We start from the raw sequence: 19,640 nt of genomic DNA, 5'->3' as shown, positions 1-19,640 counted from the left end.
AACATCTCGAGGTTCCCACAGATGGTTAATGACATCACTATGGAATGTCCGTAAGGGGGAAACACGTGGAGCAAATTGGTTTATTAATATATAACGAGGTCATCGCATTAATGCTGCCATGATGAATTATTTATTCAAGCTGGGGACTTTTCTAACTACAAATATTATCCTAGGGAGTGTTTTGGCAGGTTTTAGAAGAGCACATTTTAATGGGATCTGAATGAGATGAAGATGCAAAATTATTCAGGAATCGGGACCTTGCTCACATCATTTGAAGACTGAAATGGGCAAGAACTGGCCCCGTGGCATAACTCAATTGTAACAATTTCAAGAGGGGAGAATTCGATGGAGGAAGGAGCAGAGTCCTCCAGCAGTGCAGAGTATTTCAGGAGAGGAGAGTTAGAGGAAGGAGTAGTGTTCTCCAGAAACGTAGAGTATTTCAGGAGAGGAGAGTTAGAGGAAGGAGTAGAGCTCTCCAGCAATGTAGAGTATATCAGGAGAGAGCGTACAATGAAGAAAAGAGCAGATTCGTCCACCAGCAGAACAGAGTATTTCAGGAGAGGAGAGTCATAGAGGAATATGCAGAGTCCTCCAGCAGGGCAGAGTATTTCAGGAGAGGAGAGTTAGAGCAAGGAGCAGAGTCGTTCGGCAGGGCAGACTCTATTAGAAGAGAGTTAGAGGAAAGAGCAGAGTATTCAGCAGAATATTTCAGGAGGACAGTTAGATGGAGGAAGGAGCAGAGTCCTCCAGCAGTGCAGATTATTTCATGAGAGGAGAGTCAGTGGAAGTAGTAGAGCTCCCCAGCAATGTTTAGTCTTTCAGCAGAGGAAAGTTAGAGGAAGGAGTAGAGTCCTCTAGCAATGCTGAGTCTTTCAGTAGAGGAGAGTTTTAGGAAGGAGTGGTGTTCTCCAGCATTGTAGAGTATTTCAGGAGAGGAGAGTTAGATGGAAAAAGAGCAGTGTCCTCCAGCAGAACAGAGTATTTCCGGAGAGGAGAGTCAGAGGAAGGAGCAGAGTCCTCCAACAGAGCAGAGCATTTCAGGAGAGGAGAGTCAAAGGAAGAAGCAGAGTCCTCCAGCAGGGCAGAGTATTTCAGGAAAGGAGAGTTGCAGCAAGGAGCAGAGTCCTCCAGCAGGGCTGAGTCTATCAGGAGAAGAGAGTTAGACAGAGGATACATCAGAGTAACCAGCAGAGTATTTCAGGGGAGGAGAGTTAGAAAGAGGAGGGGGCAGAGTGTTCCAGCAGAGTCGAGCAGGCATGTACTGGCCATCGGGACTAACAGGAGTTTCCCGGTGGGCCGATGGCTCAGTGGGCCACTCTGATGTAAGGGGGCTGCTGATGGGACACTCTGATGTAAGGGGGTGCTGATGGGACACTCTGATGTAAGGGGGCTGCTGATGGGACACTCTGATGTAAGGGGGCTGCTGATGGGACACTCTGATGTAAGGGGGTGCTGATGGGACACTCTGATGTAAGGGGGTGCTGATGGGACACTCTGATGTAAGGGGGTGCTGATGGGACACTCTGATGTAAGGGGGTGCTGATGGGACACTCTGATGTAAGGGGGTGCTGATGGGACACTCTGATGTAAGGGGGTGCTGATGGGACACTGATGTAAGAGGGTGCTGATGGGACACTCTGATGTAAGGGGGTGCTGATGGGACACTCTGATGTAAGGGGGTGCTGATGGGACACTGATGTAAGGGGGTGCTGATGGGACACTCTGATGTAAGGGGGTGCTGATGGGACACTCTGATGTAAGGGGGCTGGTGATGGGACACTCTGATGTAAAGGGGTGCTGATGGGACACTCTGATGTAAAGGGGTGCTGATGGGACACTGATGTAAGGGGGCTGGTGATGGGGCACTCTGATGTAAGGGGCTGGTGATGGGACACTCTGATGTAAGGGGGCTGGTGATGGGACACTCTGATGTAAGGGGGCTGCTGATGGGACACTCTTATGTAAGGGGGCTGGTGATGGGACACTGATGTAAAGGGGTGCTGATGGGACACTCTGATGTAAGGGGGCTGGTAATGGGACACTCTGATGTAAGGGGTGCTGATGGGACACTGATGTAAGGGGGCTGCTGATGGGACACTCTGATGTAAGGGGGCTGGTGATGGGACACTCTGATGTAAGGGGGCTGGTGATGGGACACTGATGTAAGGGGGTGCTGATGGGACACTCTGATGTAAGGGGGTGCTGATGGGGCACTCTGATGTAAGGGGGTGCTGATGGGACACTCTGATGTAAGGGGGCTGGTGATGGGACACTCTGATGTAAGGGGGCTGGTGATGGGACACTCTGATGTAAGGGGGCTGGTGATGGGACACTCTGATGTAAGGGGGCTGGTGATGGGGCACTCTGATGTAAGGGGGTGCTGATGGGACACTCTGTTTTAAGGGGGGTGCTGCTGGGACACTCTGATGTAAGTGGGCTGGTCTGGATGAAGTCCAGGGCCAAATTTCTGTCCCAGTCCAGCCTTGGAGTCAAGTATTTCAGGAGTGGAGAGTTAGATGGAAGAAGGAGCAGAGTCCTCCAGCAGTGCAGAGTATTACAGGAGAGGAGAGTTAGATGGAGGAAGGAGCAGAGTCCTCCAGCAGAGCAGAGTCCTCCAGCAGTGCAGAGTATTTCAGGAAAAGGAAGCCATGTTGGGAGTCTCCTGTCACACTGCTGCAGAAGTCTCCTCCGGCAGATCCATATGTAATGGAATTCATACATCCAGATTTGCTCCCCGTGTCCCAGATTTCAGCCTACATGATGACAACGTGTTATAATAATATATGACAGGACTGCGGGGGAGGAATCGTTCGGGGCTCATTTGGACACACACTGGCATCGCACGTGAATGTAAATCTGCCATTCAACCTTGATCCCAGCTACATGTTTTAGAGCAAAGCAATTTGCCGGCTTGGTACACATCTGTGCGATGCTGCAGACAAAGGAGCTGCGGAGAGGAGATTGAGCGACAGGCCGGCGCCCGGCGCGCTGATAACAAGAGTCACGTATTCTGCCCGTTCAAATAAAGGAAGCCAAAAATTGGAAGACTTACTCTGCATTCTCTGCAGCTTGTGGTGAGGATCTTCTGACCTTCAGCCAGGACTTTCCCACCGTAAACACATTTGGCTGAAAAGAGAGAACAGAAATTTGATGTTATTTGGACTGCAAGAATGAGATTAAAATGGATGATTCACTAACATAATAATTACATTCTTCACACAATATACACTACAGAATCTTTTTTCCTTTTTTTATTTGTATTTTTTTCAGATAATCTCCACCTTTTATTAATAAGAAGCCATCCCCGAGCTCCATCCTGCCTTGGCTGGTGGTGGGGGTGTAATGGTGTGGGGGATGGGGTATCACCGGTTCAGGCTGGTGGTGGGGGTGTAATGGTGTGGAGGATGGGATATCACCTGTTCAGGCTGGTGGTGGTGGTGTAATGGTGGGGGGGATGGGGTATCACTGGTTTAGGCTGGTGGTGGGGGTGTAATGGTGTGGGGGATGGGGTATCACTGGTTCAGGCTGGTGGTGGGGGTGTAATGGTGTGGGGGATGGGATATCACCGGTTCAGGCTGGTGGTGGTGGTGTAATGGTGTGGGGGATGGGGTATCACTGATTCAGGCTGGTGGTGGGGGTGTAATGGTGGGGGGGATGGGGTATCACTGGTTCAGGCTGGTGGTGGGGGTGTAATGGTGGGGGGGATAGGGTATCAACGGTTCAGGCTGGTGGTGGGGGTGTAATGGTGGGGGGATGGGGTATCATTGGTTCAGGCTGGTGGTGGGGGTGTAATGGTGTGGGGGATGGGGTATCACCGGTTCAGGCTGGTGGTGGGGGTGTAATGGTGGGGGGGATAGGGTATCACCGGTTCAGGCTGGTGGTGGGGGTGTAATGGTGTGGGGGATGGGGTATCACCGGTTCAGGCTGGTGGTGGGGGTGTAATGGTGTGGGGGATGGGGTATCACTGGTTCAGGCTGGTGGTGGGGGTGTAATGGTGTGGGGGGGATATTTTCTTGGCACACTTTGGGCCCCTTAGTACCAATTGAGCATGATTTATACACCACGACCTACCTGAGTATTGTTGCTGACCATGTCCATCCCTTTATGACTACAGTGCCCCCATCTTCTGATGTCTCCTTCCAGCAGGATAATGCCCCATGTCACAAAGCTCCAATCATCTCACCACTGGACAATGAGGTCCCTGTACTCCAATGGCCTCCACACTCACCACATCTCATCCAATAGAGGACCTTTAGGATGTGGTGGAACGGGAGAGATTGGCATCATGGATGTGCAGCTGACAAATCTGCAGCAACTGTGTGATATTATCATGTCACTATGGAGCAAAATCTCTGAGGAACGTTTCCAACACCTTGTTGTGTCTATGCCACCAAGAATGAAAGCAAAAGGGGGTCCAACCTGGTACTAGCAAGGAGGACCTAATAACATGACTGGTGAGTGTAAGTTTGTATATACCATACGTGTAGGACTTTTCTAGAAGCTGGAAATCACTGTAGTAGACACCGCTACTACAGTGATCTCCACTAGCTTCCGGGTTCCATGTTGAGCGACTGTCCTGCTGCATTTGAAACACAGAAGGTTGACCACAGGGGACAGGCGCCATTCAAAGGCCACTTTGCCTTTTTTCAATGGATGCAAAGCATTCCCTAATTGGATGAGGCGATGTCACACTCCCTACCTTGTCCAATCAGAAAACGCTTTGCATTCTTGGAGAACATGCAAAGCATTCTCTGAATGGCTCCCATGTCCAGCAGCCAAATGCAGTCTTAGCCAAAAGGCCTTATGTTGCTTCAGGTCATTTTAATTATTTTTTTTTTTAAATGAATACAAATTCACTTTAAGGAGATCTGAGATATCCAATGATTGCCCATTGCCTAAGCTGCTGATTGGAGAGAGATGGAGTACCACCACCCCAACAACAACCAACTTATTTCATATGGTTAGTATGGATCCAACAGAAGACATTCCAAAACGTTTCAGTGGAATAGCAGAGACCTCCTTCATCAGGGTGCTGAAATTAGCATCTGAAGCTCGCTCAACTAAAATGATCTTCACAAACTTACTCGGGACCTTTTAACCCTTTTGAGCCCTTATCAGCCATTACGGTGAAATGTGACGGATGTCGAATGCAAGTTGTTAAAATTATATATATATAAAATCAAATGGATGCTTAATACCACTTTAGGTTAGTTCCACATAAAAAAAAATAAGAAAAAAGAAAAATCACCATTTAAGGACTGATAAGCTGCAAGAATTTTTTTTTTCTTGAGTTTAGGTACACTTGAAGGGATCTACAATATTTAACACATGTAACTAAATATTCACACTAATTTCACCCATTTTTCTATTTTATTTTTAAATAACTGTCTGTGTAGGATTCTGTATATGGAGGTTTTCTATTTATCCTTTATTTATTTTTTGGTTGAACTAGATCAGTGGTCTCCAAACTGCAGCCCATCGCTTGCTTTTATCTGGCCCTTAGGGCACTATTTTGATCTACTGTACCAACAATGGGACATACCCCCCCCCAATGACACCATTGAAGGGGCAGAATCTCTCCAAATGGCACCAAAGATGGGGTACAACAATGACACCAAAGATGGGGCACAATTCCTCCCAATGACACCAAAGATGGGGCACAATTCCTCCCAATGACACCAAAGATGGGGCACAATTCCTCCCAATGATACCAAACATGGGGCACAATTCCTCCCAATGACACCAAAGATGGGGCACAATTCCTCCCAATGATACCAAATATGGGGCACAATTCCTCCCAATGATACCAAACATGGGGCACAATTCCTCCCAATGACACCAAAGATGGGGCACAATTCCTCCCAATGACACCAAAGATGGGGCACAATTCCTCCCAATGACACCAAAGATGGGGCACAATTCCTCCCAATGACACCAAAGATGTGGCACAATTCCTCCAATGATACCAAATATGGGGCACAATTCCTCCCAATGATACCAAACATGAGGCACAATTCCTCCCAATGACACCAAAGTTGGGGCACAATTCCTCCCAATGACACCAAATATGGGGCACAATTCCTCCCAATGATACCAAATATGGGGCACAATTCCTCCCAATGACACCAAAGTCGGGGCACAATTCCTCCCAATGATACCAAATATGGGGCACAATTCCTCCCAATGACACCAAAGATGGGGCACAATTCCTCCCAATGACACCAAAGTCGGGGCACAATTCCTCCCAATGACACCAAAGTCGGGGCACAATTCCTCCCAATGACACCAAATATGGGGCACAATTCCTCCCAATGACAATGACATATTTATTTCCACTGACGTCAGGACCTTTTTTCACTCTCAATAGCTCCAGTCCAGCCCACCTCAAGTCTGAAGGACAGTAAGGTGGCCCTTTGTTTAGAAAGTTTGGAGACCCCTGAACTAGATGAACATGTATCTTTTTTCAACCTAACTATGTAGCAATGTAACTATGAATCCTGGGTAAACATTGTGTGAATTGTCAGTGAAAACATTGATAAACAGAAGCCTACATTTGTAATAAATACCACAAATATATCCTTAGAGAACTATATATGACTTGCATTTACCATGGACAATAAGAAAATAATTATCTGTGGAATTTCTCAGGTCTTGTCATATTTCAGTAAAGAGGATCGAGTGAAATGCATTCCGTCACCAGTCTGTCATTTGTCATCTCCACCAATCCAACACTCACCTCTCCTGGGATCAAGTGTCATGTCTTCTCTGAAGCATGGCCAACAGACAGCTCGCTTAAAGGGTCAGGTGACACGTGGCTCAGTGTACAAGCAATGTGCTGCTAAGCTCAAGTGTGCCCCATGTGTCCAGTGTTCTCCAAGTGTGCCCCATGTGTCCAGTGTTCTCCAAGTGTGCCCCATGTGTCCAGTGTTCTCCAAGTGTGCCCCATGTGTCCAGTGTGGTCCAAGTGTGCCCCATGTGTCCAGTGTGCTCCAAGTGTGCCCCATGTGTCCAGTGTTCTCCAAGTGTGCCCCATGTGTCCAGTGTGGTCCAAGTGTGCCCCATGTGTCCAGTGTGCTCCAAGTGTGCCCCATGTGTCCAGTGTTCTCCAAGTGTGCCCCATGTGTCCAGTGTGCTCCAAGTGTGCCCCATGTGTCCAGTGTGGTCCAAGTGTGCCCCATGTGTCCAGTAGGGTTGCCACCTGTCCAGGATTCACCCGGACAGTTCGGGTTTGGAATCATGTGTCCGGGTTTCAGACTGCCTGAAACCCGGACACATTATTTAGACTGGACTATGGCTTCCCAGCACGGTTGCTGGCTGCAGTTGTCTAAGCTGAAAGTGTCTGTTACACTCTTTCACACTGCACAAAGCCAGCACTAACCCCCGCCCCTCCCCCCTCCCCCCCGAAACACACACACAGATGGGAGAGGAGAGAGGGCTCGATCAGCACCTCTTCCCCCCACCCCTACCCCTCAAGGTCTGCGCACACTGCAAACCCTGATGCTGTGCCTCAGAAAAAGAAAGTTGGGGCTGGAAAAATTTGAATTCAGCAGCCTCAGATACATCTGGATGAGAGATGCTGACTGCCAAGGGGTGAGTGAGCTCACCATCCATCCCTGTCTGTGACTGAAGTCTCCCCCCTTCTCTCTCCTGCCTCTGAGTGAGTACAATAAGATAAATCAGGGTTCTCAGAGCACCCCTTACATCAGATTTCCCCTTTAAACCAGAGGCCACAGTGTTCCCCCTTACATCAATGTCCTCTCCGTACATCAGAGTTCTCAGTGTTCCCCCTTACATCAGGGTTCCCAGAGCATCCCTTACATCAGAGTCTGCAGAGTCCCCCCTTACAGTGAAAGGGAATTCAGCGAGTTCAGATGTAAAAAGGGGAACTCTGTGGGCTCTGATGTAAAGGGGGACTCTTGTTATTAACTTCATATAATTAGAAATATCATTTAATAGCAAAATATATGTATAGTTTATACTATAAAAAAAAAATTGGCGTGCTAAGCTAAAGTGTTCGGGTTTGACTTGAACAAAAGGTGGCAACCCTAGTGTCCAGTGTGCTTCAAGTGTGCCCCATGTGTCCAGTGTGCTTCAAGTGGGGCCCCATGTGCCCAGTGTGGTCCAAGTCTGCCCCATGTGCCCCTGTGTGCCCCATGATTTTAAGTGTGCCCTTGTGTAGTCCATATCTCCAACTGTACCCTATGCATCCCGTGTCTCCAAGTGTGCCCCATGTGTCCAGTGCACTCCAAGTCTCCTGGGATCAAGTGTCATGTCTTCTCTGAAGCATGGCCAACAGACAGCTCGCTTAAAGGGTCAGGTGACACATGGCTCTGTGTTCAAGCAATGTGCTGCTAAGCCCAAGTGTGCGCCATGTGTCCAGTGTGCCCCATGTGTCCAATGTGCTCCAAGTGTGCCCCATGTGTCCAGTGTGATTCAAGTGTGCCCCATGTGTCCAGTGTGATTCAAGTGTGCCCCATGTGTCCACTGTGGTCCAAGTGTGCCCTATGTGTCCACTGTGGTCCATGTCTCCAATTGTGCAGTTGTGTGCCCCATGATTTTAAGCGTTCCCTTGTGTAGTCCATATCTCCAAGTGTACCTTATGCATCCCGTGTCTCCAAGTGTGCCCCATGTGTCCAGTGTGCTCCAAGTCTCCTGGGATCAAGTGTCATGTCTTTTCTGAAGCATGGCCAACAGACAGCTCGCTTAAAGGGTCAGGTGACACGTGACTCTGTGTTCAAGCAATGTGCTCAGTGCTAAGCCCAAGTGTGCCCCATATGTCCAGTATGCTCCAAGTGTGCCCCATGCGTCCAGTGTGCTTCAAGTGTGCCCCATGTGTCCAGTGTGGTCCAAGTGTGCCCCATGTGTCCAGTGTGCTCCATGTCTCCAATTGTGCCCCTGTGTGCCTCATGATTTTAAGCATGCCCTTGTGTAGTCCATACCTCCAAGTGTACCCTATGCATCCCGTGTCTCCAAGTGTGCCCCATGTGTCCAGTGTGCCCCATGTGTCCAGTGTGCTTCAAGTGTGCCCCATGTGTCCAGTGTGCTCCAAGTGTGCCCCATGTGTCCAGTTTGCTCCAAGTGTGCCCTGTGTGTCCAGTGAGCTTCAAGTGTGCCCCATGTGTCCAGTGTGGTCCAAGTGTGCCCCATGTGTCCAGTGTGCTTCAAGTGGGCCCCATGTGTCCAGTGTGCTTCAAGTGGGCCCCATGTGTCCAGTGTGCTTCAAGTGGGCCCCATGTGTCCAGTGTGCTTCAAGTGGGCCCCATGTGTCCAGTGTGCTCCAAGTGTGCTCCATGTCTCCAATTTCCTAGTTTGCCTCTGTGTGCTCAATGTCTCCAAGTGCTCCTTTGTGTGCTCCATGTCTCCAAGTGCACCCCAGTGGGCTTCATGTATCTAGTTGTGGCCCTTTGTGACTCATGTCTCCAGGTGAAGCCCGGTCTGCCCCATGCCCCCATGTCCCCAAGTGCATCCCTGTGTGCCCATATCTCCAAGTTTGCCCCATGTCTCCAAGTGTACTCTCGTGTTTCTCATATCTCCAAGTGCCCCCTTGTGTGACCCATACATCCTAGCGTGCCTCTGTGTGCTCCATGTCTCCAAGTGTGCCCCTATGGGCCTATTTTTCCAAGTGCTCCTCTGTATGATCAAAGGGATCCAATTGGGGCCCTGTGTGCCCCATGTCTCTAAGTATGCCCATGTTTGCCCTATGTTTTCAAATGTGCTCCTGTGTGCCCCATGTCTTCAAGTGCGCCCATGTGTGCCCCATGTCTCCAAGTATGCTTTCGTGTGCTGCATGTCTACAAGTGCCCCTCGGTATGCCCCATACTTCAAAGTGTGCCCCTGTTTGCCCTATGTCCCCAAGTGTGCCCCTGTCTTCAAGTATGCCCAATGTCTCCAAGTGTGCTATTGTGTGCCCTGTGTCTCCAAATGCACCCTTGTGTGTCCTAGGTCTCCAAGTGTGCCTCTGAGTTCCCCATGTCTCCAAGTGTTCCCTTGTGTGATCCATATCTCTTAGTGAGTCTCTGTGTGCTCAATGTCCCCAAGTGCACCCGTGTGTGCTCCATGTCTTGAGGTTTGCCTCTGTGGGCCCATTTCTCCAAGTGCACCCCGGTATGCCCCATGTATCTAATTGTGGCCCTGTGTGCCCCATGTCTAAAAATATGCTCTTGTGTGCCCCATGTCTAAAAATATGCTCTTGTGTGCCCCATGTCTCAAAATATGCTCTTGTGTGCCCCATGTCTTCAAGAGTCCCTCTGTATGCCCCATGCCTCAAGTATGCCCCTGTGTTCCCCATGTCCTCAAGTGCGCCCCTGCATGCTCCATGTCTCCAAATGTGCCCCTGTGTGCCCATGTCTCCAAGTGTGCCTCATGTCTCCAAGTGTGCCTCATGTCTCCAAGTGTTCCCATGTGTGGCCCATATCTCCTAGTGGGCCTATGTGTGCTCCATGTCTCCAAGTGTGCCACTGTGGGCCCATTTTTCTAAATGCACCCCTGTATGCCCCATGTATCCGATTGTGACCCTGTGTGACTTATGTCTCCAAGTATGCTCTTGTGTGTCCCATGTCCCCAAGTGTGCCTCATGTCTCCAAGTGTGATCCAGTATGCTCCATGTTTCCAAGTGTGCCCATATGAGCTCAATATCTCTAAGTGTGCCCACTGCCACTGTATGCTCCATGTTTCCAAGTGCACCTTATGAAGCCTATGTCTACAAGTGTGCCCTGTGCACTCCATGACTCCTGTGTCTCCACGTAGTCCTCAGTATGCCCTCCAGTTGTCTGGTCTGCTATGTTCCACCATCAGTACATTTTATTTAGCCTCAGGTATAGTCCTGCAATCACCAGGACTGTTCTTCTCTCCAAAGATGCGGCCCCCCTCTCCATGACATCTTTCAGGTCTGTTAACAATATATCTTACAAGCCGGGCCCCCACCACAAGCCTGGTTCCACCTTTTCTACCTCCAATACATCAGGCCCAGGTAACAACTGGATGGAAAATCCACCACAGCATCTCCCTACGACAACAGGCCAAGCTATTAGGATTCAAAGGTGTAACCGATCGCAATAAGACGATCCTCCGTTTCGGCTGATATTTTTTAAAACAACTTACTTAACAAATTCCGCACACTTTAATTTTCACAGCCCATAAAGAAGCTTCATTATATACAAGGAATTGTGATACATTTAAACAATTACTGTATCATTTTATTTGCTGGGTCAGTCATGCGGGAATGTCACGGCGAATTAAATTCCGCTTAGACGGCAGATATTCTCCGGCTATGAAATTCATGTAGGTGAGATATACCGGGGATGGAGCTGGTAAGGAAATATAACAAGCCGCACTCAAAGCTTTTTATCTGTGATGGAGATAAAATCAAATTTTTCATAAAGTCCAATTTATTTCAAAGCGGACCTGTTGTCAATTGTTATGATGTCAGCTGTGTTGTTAGGATGGTGAAACAAAAGAGTATTGTAATAGAAGGTCTGCAATATTGTTCCTGGGGAAAACGCTGCTCCAAGCTCTCTTTGGTGCTGACCATGTATCTGAAGGTCTTTTTTTTTCTTTTCCTTTTTACTTAAATTTGTCTATATGTCTAACTCATTGAGTGATCTCCCTCTATACCACCTTTCCCTATGTCATTTTTAGTTCTTCCGCTTAGTGAATATACTATATATCCAATCAGCCAAGAGTTTCAAGGATTGACATCATTAGCTGAAGTGTAAGTATGTATGTATGCATAAACACGATATTGTCAAAAGTATTGGGACACACATGAACTGTAATGGCATCCCAGTCTTAGTCCGTAGGGTTCAATATTGAGTTGGCTCACCCTTTACAGCTATAACAGCTTCAACTCTTCTGGGAAGGCTGTCCACAAGGTTTAGGAGTGTGTCTATGGGAATGTTTGACCATATTTCCAGAAGAGCATTTGTGAGGTCAGGCACTGATATTGGGTGAGAAGGCTTGGCTCACAGTCTCCGCTCTAATTCATCCCAAAGGTGTTCTATCAGGTTTAAGTCAGGATTCTGTGCAGGCCCTTCAAGTTCCTCCACCCCAAACACGTTCATCCATGTTTTTGTGCACTGGTCAAAATCATTTGGTGGAGGGGGGATTATGATGTGGGGGTTGTTTTTCAAGGGTTGGACTTGGCCCCTCAGTTCAAGTGAAGGGAACTCTAAAAGTGGTCAGCATAACAAGATATTTTGGACAGTTTCATGCTCCCAACTTTGTGGGAACAGTTTGGGGAAGGTCTATAAAGGCGTGGATGAGCGAGTTTGGAGTGGAGGAAGTTGACTGGCCTGCAAAAGGGGACAATTCCACATGAATGTACCTGGTTCTGAATTGGGATGTCCTACAAGGTCATGTAGGGAGTGCTGGTCAGGTGCCCACATACCTTATGGCTGTAGTGTGGGTGTAAGGCTGAAATTTTAAAACAAAAGAAAAGCACTTTACTTACGCCGGCAGATTTTGCAGCACTGTCCTGGGATGTGGATGGGTAGGTGTTCGGGGGAACAGTTAAGAGGTGGGCACAACATTCGCCTGCACTCCACAGCACCATTCTGAAGGGAAACAGAAAAACATCTTATAAAAGTAATATCAATGGTTTAGCAGGAAACAAGGGGTATCAGAGCAAAATATACAGACATATGTCATTCCATGACAAGGCAAGAGGGAGCTGTTTTAGCAATGGCAATGTGCAAAGTAAAATGATTTGGGCAAGCCAATAAGCCAAAGACTTTCTCCTGGACTGACGGCAGCTGAACTGGTCATCATGAATTAGTGCACTTTGCAAATCATCATTGTGCAGCCCTCCTGGGGCTCTTACTCCTCATGTCATGGAAACTCACTCCTGCACCTGCATACCTTCTAGTGTAGTTTATGTTTACATTCATATATACTGTATACCTGTATATACAGGTAATATAATATTATGATGACCACCCACCTATTATTGAGTAAGTCCCCCTTCTACGGTCAAACAACCCTAACCCATTGAGGCATAGTAGAGCTAGACAAAGCATCGCACTGCCTCCGTTGGCTTGCCTTCTTCCCATACTGCATCCTGGTGCCATCTCTTCTCCAGGTAAGTGAGGCACCCGGCCACCCACATGATTTAAATAAGACATGATTTATTAAACCAGGCCACATTCTTCCAATGCTCTGTGGCCCAGTTCTGATTCTCGTATGCCCATCGTATGCGCTTTTGGCTGTGGACACGGGTCAGCATGGGCACCACAACCGGTCTGCGGCTACACAGTCCCATAAACAACAAACTGTGTGTTCTGACACTTTTCTATTGGAACCAGCATTAACTGTTTCAGTGATCTGAAATACCTATGGATGGCACCAAACGATTCGTACGGCATGGCCTGCACGGAGCCAGCAGAAGCCACTTTTATTGGTTTGACACTTATGCCACGTACACACGGTCGGATTTTCCCGACGGGAAATGTTGGAAGTGAGCTTGTTGTCGGAAAGTCCGACCGTGTGTATACTCCATCGTACTTTCCGCCAACAAATGTTTGATAGCAGGCTCTCAGATTTTCCACCAACAAAACTGTGGTGTCGGAAAGTCCGATCGTGTGTACACAAGTCTGTGCACAAACTTTCACGCATGCTCGGAATCAAGCAGAAGGAGCCGCATTGGCTATTGAACTTCATTTTTCTCGGCTTGGAGTACGTCTTGTACGACACCGCATTCCCACGTTTGGAATTGTTGGCCAACATTTGTGTGACTGTGTGTACAAGTTTGGGCCAACAACCTTCGAACAAAAATCCATGGTTTTATTGTTGGAAAATCCAATCGTGTGTATGGGGCATTAGGCTTTGCTGGTGTGCTGTGTTTTGACTTTTTCTTCCCGTAGGTTGAGCTCCAGCAGCTCTTCTATTGGATTGGACTACATGGGGCCAGCCTCCTCTCCCCATGTTCATCAATGAGAATTTGCCACTCATGGCCCTGTTGTCAGTTGGCCGATTTTCATTCCTTGGTCGGTCCTGACCACTGTAGACCTGGAACCTCCCACGAGAGCTGCAGTTTTGGAGTTACTCTGCACCAGTCATCTAGGTGTTACAATTTGGCCTTTGTCAAAGTCCCTCAAATACTTACAGTTGCCCACTTTTCTGCTTTCAACACATCAACCTCAGGGACAACATCAGTGGTGGCCACTTATGCAGGACACATTGGCGTCCCCCCCCTCCACCCATCCATGCGTCCGGCCCCCTCATCTCCATGCGGGGCATCGGACGCATGGATTTCAAAGAGTTTTATTTCTTTTTCAAGCATATGATTAGAGCCTGAGGCTCTAATGGTTTTTAAAAAAGGGTGGCGCACTGTGCCCCCAGCCCACCCACTTGTGTGACAATAGTGAATTAATATTCGATTTTGTCTTCCTGATTCTCCTCCCTGCCAATCAGGCTAGCAGTTCCTGTGACCCGAGACCCGAGCGTGTCCTGGGACTCGATTGGCCAGGGAGTCCTAAGACTCCCTGGCCAATAAGGTCTCAGAACACACTTCCTGTTCGCCCGGGAGGAGAATCAATGGCTCTTCATTACCCCTGACTCTAAAGGTAATGCCCTGATCACCGCCGTCCTGTCCGTCTCCCGTGGGTGCGACGGGGGGTCGATCGTTGCACTCCCATACATCTCCAGCGGGTGGCGGGGGGTTTCAATCGCTGCACTCTTGTCTGTTCCCTGGGGGGGGAGGGGTTTGGTGTCCATTGGCCCCCCCCTGCCCCCCCAATATATTAAGCATCAGCCGCCACTGAACAACATTGTGACTTGCATATATCCCACACACTCCGAGGTGCTATTGTCTTGAGATAATCAATGTTATTCACGTTACCTGACTGTGGTTGTAATGTTACGTTATTTAAATAAAATGTATTATAATATAAGATAAATATTATACTATACATTTTTGGCTGGACAGACCCTTTTAAATGTGAATGGCCTATACAGTACAGCTAAAACACACATTTTCTTGTAACCGAAGCTATATTTTTCCAGGCTCTTTTCAAACTCTGCTAACAACCAGCTTTCAAATACAAATGCTTGCAAATGTCACCAAAAGTCACCCCCCCCCCCCCTATCTCCCCCGTAGTCTCGCTGCATTGTATGCTATCAACAGAAAGCGCGTTGGAGACCGTCAATAATGACCATTCTCTCTGTGTCCTTTATAGAAGGATTGGAAGCCGCAGCAGCCAGGAGTCAATAAGCTTTATTCCAGAAAACTGAATTTCCCAAGGCTATAATTATTAGAAATACCTTCATACCGCACCGGGAAAAGCAAGGGCTGTATTAACTTACTATGCACACAAATGACGGCAATTTCCAGCAGCCCTGATACAATGGATGACACAATGTCCTCCGCGATAGACAAAATATTTCAATGTTACCATTACGCATACCGAGTCGAAGATTGAAGCTCCACGCTTTGATACTCGAGTCCAGATAAAAATTTTATTCCAAAGACAAGTTGTTCAAAAAAAAATAAAAGAAACCTGTTTCAGGGGAGTTTTATTCCTCCCCCTTCATTAGGGCTTGGAGAGACCATGTATGGAGGCTTACAAAGATGTTTTATTGGTGTGTGAGTTTGCACAGCACCCGCCCCACTTACAGTATATGAACCAGCTTCTGATGGAGGCTATATAAACTCATTATTGTTTAATACATGGGGGGGGGGGGGGTTATTACAACTGGAACAGACAGAACCTGAACCACCTATGGATGGCAACCAATCAGCTTCTATTTACAGCTTGTTCAAGCTGAGCTTTCATAGTTTCATAGTTTCATAGTTAGTAAGGTTGAATAAAGACACCAGTCCATCCAGTTCAACCTGAGTGTCTACAATTGTCCCTGTACATTGCACACTTACATCGGTCCCTACCCTCAAAGAGCCCACAATCCAAGGTCCCCATTCATATACTAGGGCCAATTTTGGACAGAAGCCAATTAGCCTACCTGCATGTCTTTGGATTGTGGGAGGAAACCGGAGTACCCGGAGGAAACCCACGCAGGCACAGGGAGAACATGCAAACTCCAGGCAGGTAGTGTCGTGGTTGGGATTTGAACCAGCGACCCTTCTTACTGCTAGGTGAGAGTGCTAACCACTACACCACTGTGCCACCCTTTAAAAAGAAAAATAGAAGCTGATTGTTTGCAATGCACAGCTCCAGATTCTGGCTGCATCGGTTTTGATCAATTTCCCCCAATTGTTTCTTTAAGCCCTGACAAAGGGGACAAACAGCCCTGAAACATGTTGGCTTTAGTAGTGAATTTGTCTTTGTGGAGAAGATGACATTGTCAAAAATATAGGGACAGTGTGCTTTGCCGGGGTGGGTGGGGGGGAGGGGAGTCTCCTCTGTCAAGGTACCCTGCCCATGGGGACATGTGACCTGGTATGGTTTGGGAAAGAGGGGAGGTTCTACAACCCCCCCCCCCCCTTTCCTGGCGTGCTCAGCTACATGCTCAAATAAGTATATGGTTTGGATTTTGGAGGGAGACTTCATGCTTGTTTTTTTTTTTCAGAGGTTTTTCCCTTGGGGCCTGGTGTGGGGGTCCTATTGGACATTCTTGCTAGATCTTCATTAAAGATAAAGACCATGCCACACTTTTTTGCACAGGGGTCCCCCTCAGTGGTGGTTAGTGTATATTTTTTTGGGAGGGACAAATAAGCACCCCCTGGTTGGTCAGCCGGTGCCACCCCCCACCCCGACACTTACCCCATCCGTTGCAAGTGGGCGGGCTCCTATGGGCAGCGGCCGGGTTGTGGGCTCCTATGGGTGAGTTGGGGGCTCCTACGGGTTGTGGGTTGCAGGCTCCTACGGGCGATGGGTTTCAGGCTCCTATGGGGGTGGCAGGCAGCGGCTCCTGTGTCCTTTCTGCAGCATGGCGGCTTCCGCCGTGCAGCTCCCCCCACCTTCCACCTTGTCCTTTCAGCCGGTGTCAAAACCTGCTTCCTGATTGGCCAGGAGGAGGATCAGCGTTACAACAGCAAATATTGATTCGCTGTTGTAACACCTCTGGCACTAATCAGTGCTTCAAAAAAAACAGCCCCTCCGTGTTGGAATGCATGTGACGGTGTCCTGAAACTGGCCAGGTGAATGGATAGGGGAGGCGTCGATGGACAGGGGGGGGGGTGTGGTCCCCATGCGCCCTTTATGGATGGGCCGCCCCTGGTCCCTCTATAAGATCTTGTACACACAGTCGGACAAAGTTGTCAGAAAATCCGGTCGTACTTAACGTGATGACGTTATTTCGTTAGGACGGGACTACGTTCAGGCTAGTAGCCAATAGCTTTGGTCTAGGAATTTGATCTGAGCATGCGTGGCATTTTGTCCGATCGGAATTCTCTACACATGATCGGACAAAGTCCGATCGGATCATGTTGTCGGAAAAATGTATAGCCCAGACGGAAACAGTCCAATGGAGCCCACACACTGTCGGATTGTCCGACAACACGGTCCTATCGGACATTGTCCATCGGAATGTCCGACCGTGTGTACAAGGGCTAACAGTGGTGACAAGCCTTGGCATCCCAGATGTTTTGGAACTACATTTCCCATTATGCTCATGCACCATGCAGTGTAGTTGAGCAACATGGGAAATGTAGTTCCAAAACATCTTGGGGGTGCCAAGGTTCGCCATTACTACTCTATAATATCTAAAGTGGACTTCTAGGATTAAAATCTTGTTTAGATGAAGTGAATTCCTGGCCATTTGACCAAACCTGCCCACGGCCACTGGCCAGTTATGACCATATTTGGTCAGTTATGTCAGTTACCTTCCCAAACCCTGGTGGCCACCAGCTCCCTAACAACCCACCTGAGCGGGAAGCTGTCACATTTGGCAGTGGTAGTAATACTGCTGCTAAGTGTAGCACCTCCTGCTACAGCAGAAATTTGGCGGATGGGCAGACGCCCCATTTAGTTTGGCTGTTCCCTGAACACCGAACAGGCAAAATTTGACCGATCTCAGGTTCTGTCCGAAACTCGAAGTTCAAATGACAAATATCCACAGTTCCTGAGTCTTTGACCCACTTCTCTTAAGTACCATTAGGAATATTGACCATGTCAAGAAAAAAAAAAGAAAAGGAGCCCACCCATGAGCTATGGTGCAGTCTCACCTTGCATGTGCAGTTTCGGCAGTGGTCATCATCTACCCATGAGTCCTTGTCCCTGTAGATCATACCATGGACCTGGCAGGTCTTCTCACAGTGACAACTCTCCAGCTGACTTAGCCGAGACTCTGCGTAATTTAACTGCAAAGGAAGACATGAACATGTAACCTATACAAAGAAATGATGATGATCATTGCTGCATTAAGAAGATCCAGTCGCTAAAATCTCATATATATTTTATCATTGTTAAAGTCCTTTCAAAAATAAATGTTATTATTATTATTTTCACATCTGCAGGCTTATTTATAAAAATCATGGTGGTTCTGTGATATCCTTGTTTAAGAACTTCCTGTTAACCACTTGGCCTCCGAAAGAGGCCGTGGCCAGGAAATGTTTTTGCGATACGGCACTTATAAAGTTTCATTACCTTGTTATGCAGGTCTTTTGATAGTTCTTTTCTGCTCCTCATCAGTGTCTAGCCTGCTCAGTGAAACCACGTGAGAGCTAACAAACTCATTGGCTATTTATACACAGACATTAATTGCAATTTTAAAAGCCACAGATGTGGGAAATGGACCTCTAATTGCCATTTTAACCTTTACGTGTCACCTTGTTTGTCTGTACCAAGGCCAGGTGATGGAATGATCAGGGCCATTTGGGTAATTTCTGCAACTATGTGATAATAAATGGCTTCATATAATCACTATTCATAAATAAAAGACAGTTGTTCTTTCTTTTTTTTTATCATGATCCCTCATATTTTCAATACCAATGCCAAAATTTCACCATTTCTGCCAAACTTTTGAGCACAACTGCATCACTGTGCATAATAAAGGAGGACTGCTCGCTGCTATCGATATCAAATTACGAAACGCATTGACAAGCAAGCATGGAGGAGTTCATGGACCTAATCATTTGAGATCCGACGATCCGCACATGCGCAGTGTTGATGTCACGCCAGTTGATCGAGAGATCAGAGCGACGCACATCTGACGATCAGATTCTGCCTCCACTCTTTGCAGATCAACAGATAACGGCTCCGACGGTCCGTACAATGTGCAGTGTTGACGTCACGCCTGCTGATCGGGAGAGATCACCTGGAGTGACGTTGCGTACTGCGCACGCAAAGCAAGGAGGCAGAATCTGATTGTCAGCTGTGCGTCGCTCTGATCTCTCGATTAGCTGGCGTGGTGTCAACATTGCGCAATGCGCAGATTGTCTGAGGCATTATCCGACGATCTGCCCTATTTTACTTATAAAAGGATCGAATACATTTTGAAAAAAAATTCTATCAAAGGAAAACAGACTTTGTAGGCATGTCATGAGGCAGTAATTTATAAAAGGGTATACATTTTATTACAGAAATATTAAAATAACACCCTATAGCTTGACAAGGTCAACAGATACCCAATAGAACAGACATGGAGGTATGGATCCTTGAATTGAGTATAGCAAGGTCTGTAACAGATACAAAAATAAATAATATATATATATATCAAATGATTAGGTCCATGAACTCCTCCATGCTTGC

The 19,640-nt window shown here is 47.7% G+C and overlaps 1 protein-coding gene across 1 annotated transcript in view; it reads right to left on the bottom strand.

Annotated features, from left to right (window-relative positions):
* The window catches only part of NELL1 (neural EGFL like 1), a 1,213,537-nt gene that overhangs the window by 735,811 nt on the left and 458,086 nt on the right, over nt 1-19,640 (bottom strand). Inside the window, exons 8-10 of the mRNA XM_077453437.1 lie at nt 18,116-18,250; nt 12,449-12,551; nt 3,053-3,126 (exon numbers count right to left, since the gene is read on the bottom strand). Coding sequence (XP_077309563.1) covers nt 3,053-3,126; nt 12,449-12,551; nt 18,116-18,250 — 312 coding nt within the window. The remainder of the gene's footprint in view (nt 1-3,052; nt 3,127-12,448; nt 12,552-18,115; nt 18,251-19,640) is intronic.

Source organism: Lithobates pipiens, unplaced genomic scaffold (genome assembly GCF_037356315.1).
Source record: "Lithobates pipiens isolate NorthernLeopardFrog02 unplaced genomic scaffold, aLitPip1_a1.2 Scaffold_24, whole genome shotgun sequence".
In the NCBI taxonomy this organism is placed as follows: Eukaryota; Metazoa; Chordata; class Amphibia; order Anura; family Ranidae; genus Lithobates; species Lithobates pipiens.
Note: the sequence above shows the minus strand (reverse complement) of the source record. Positions and strands in the feature narration are given on the sequence as shown.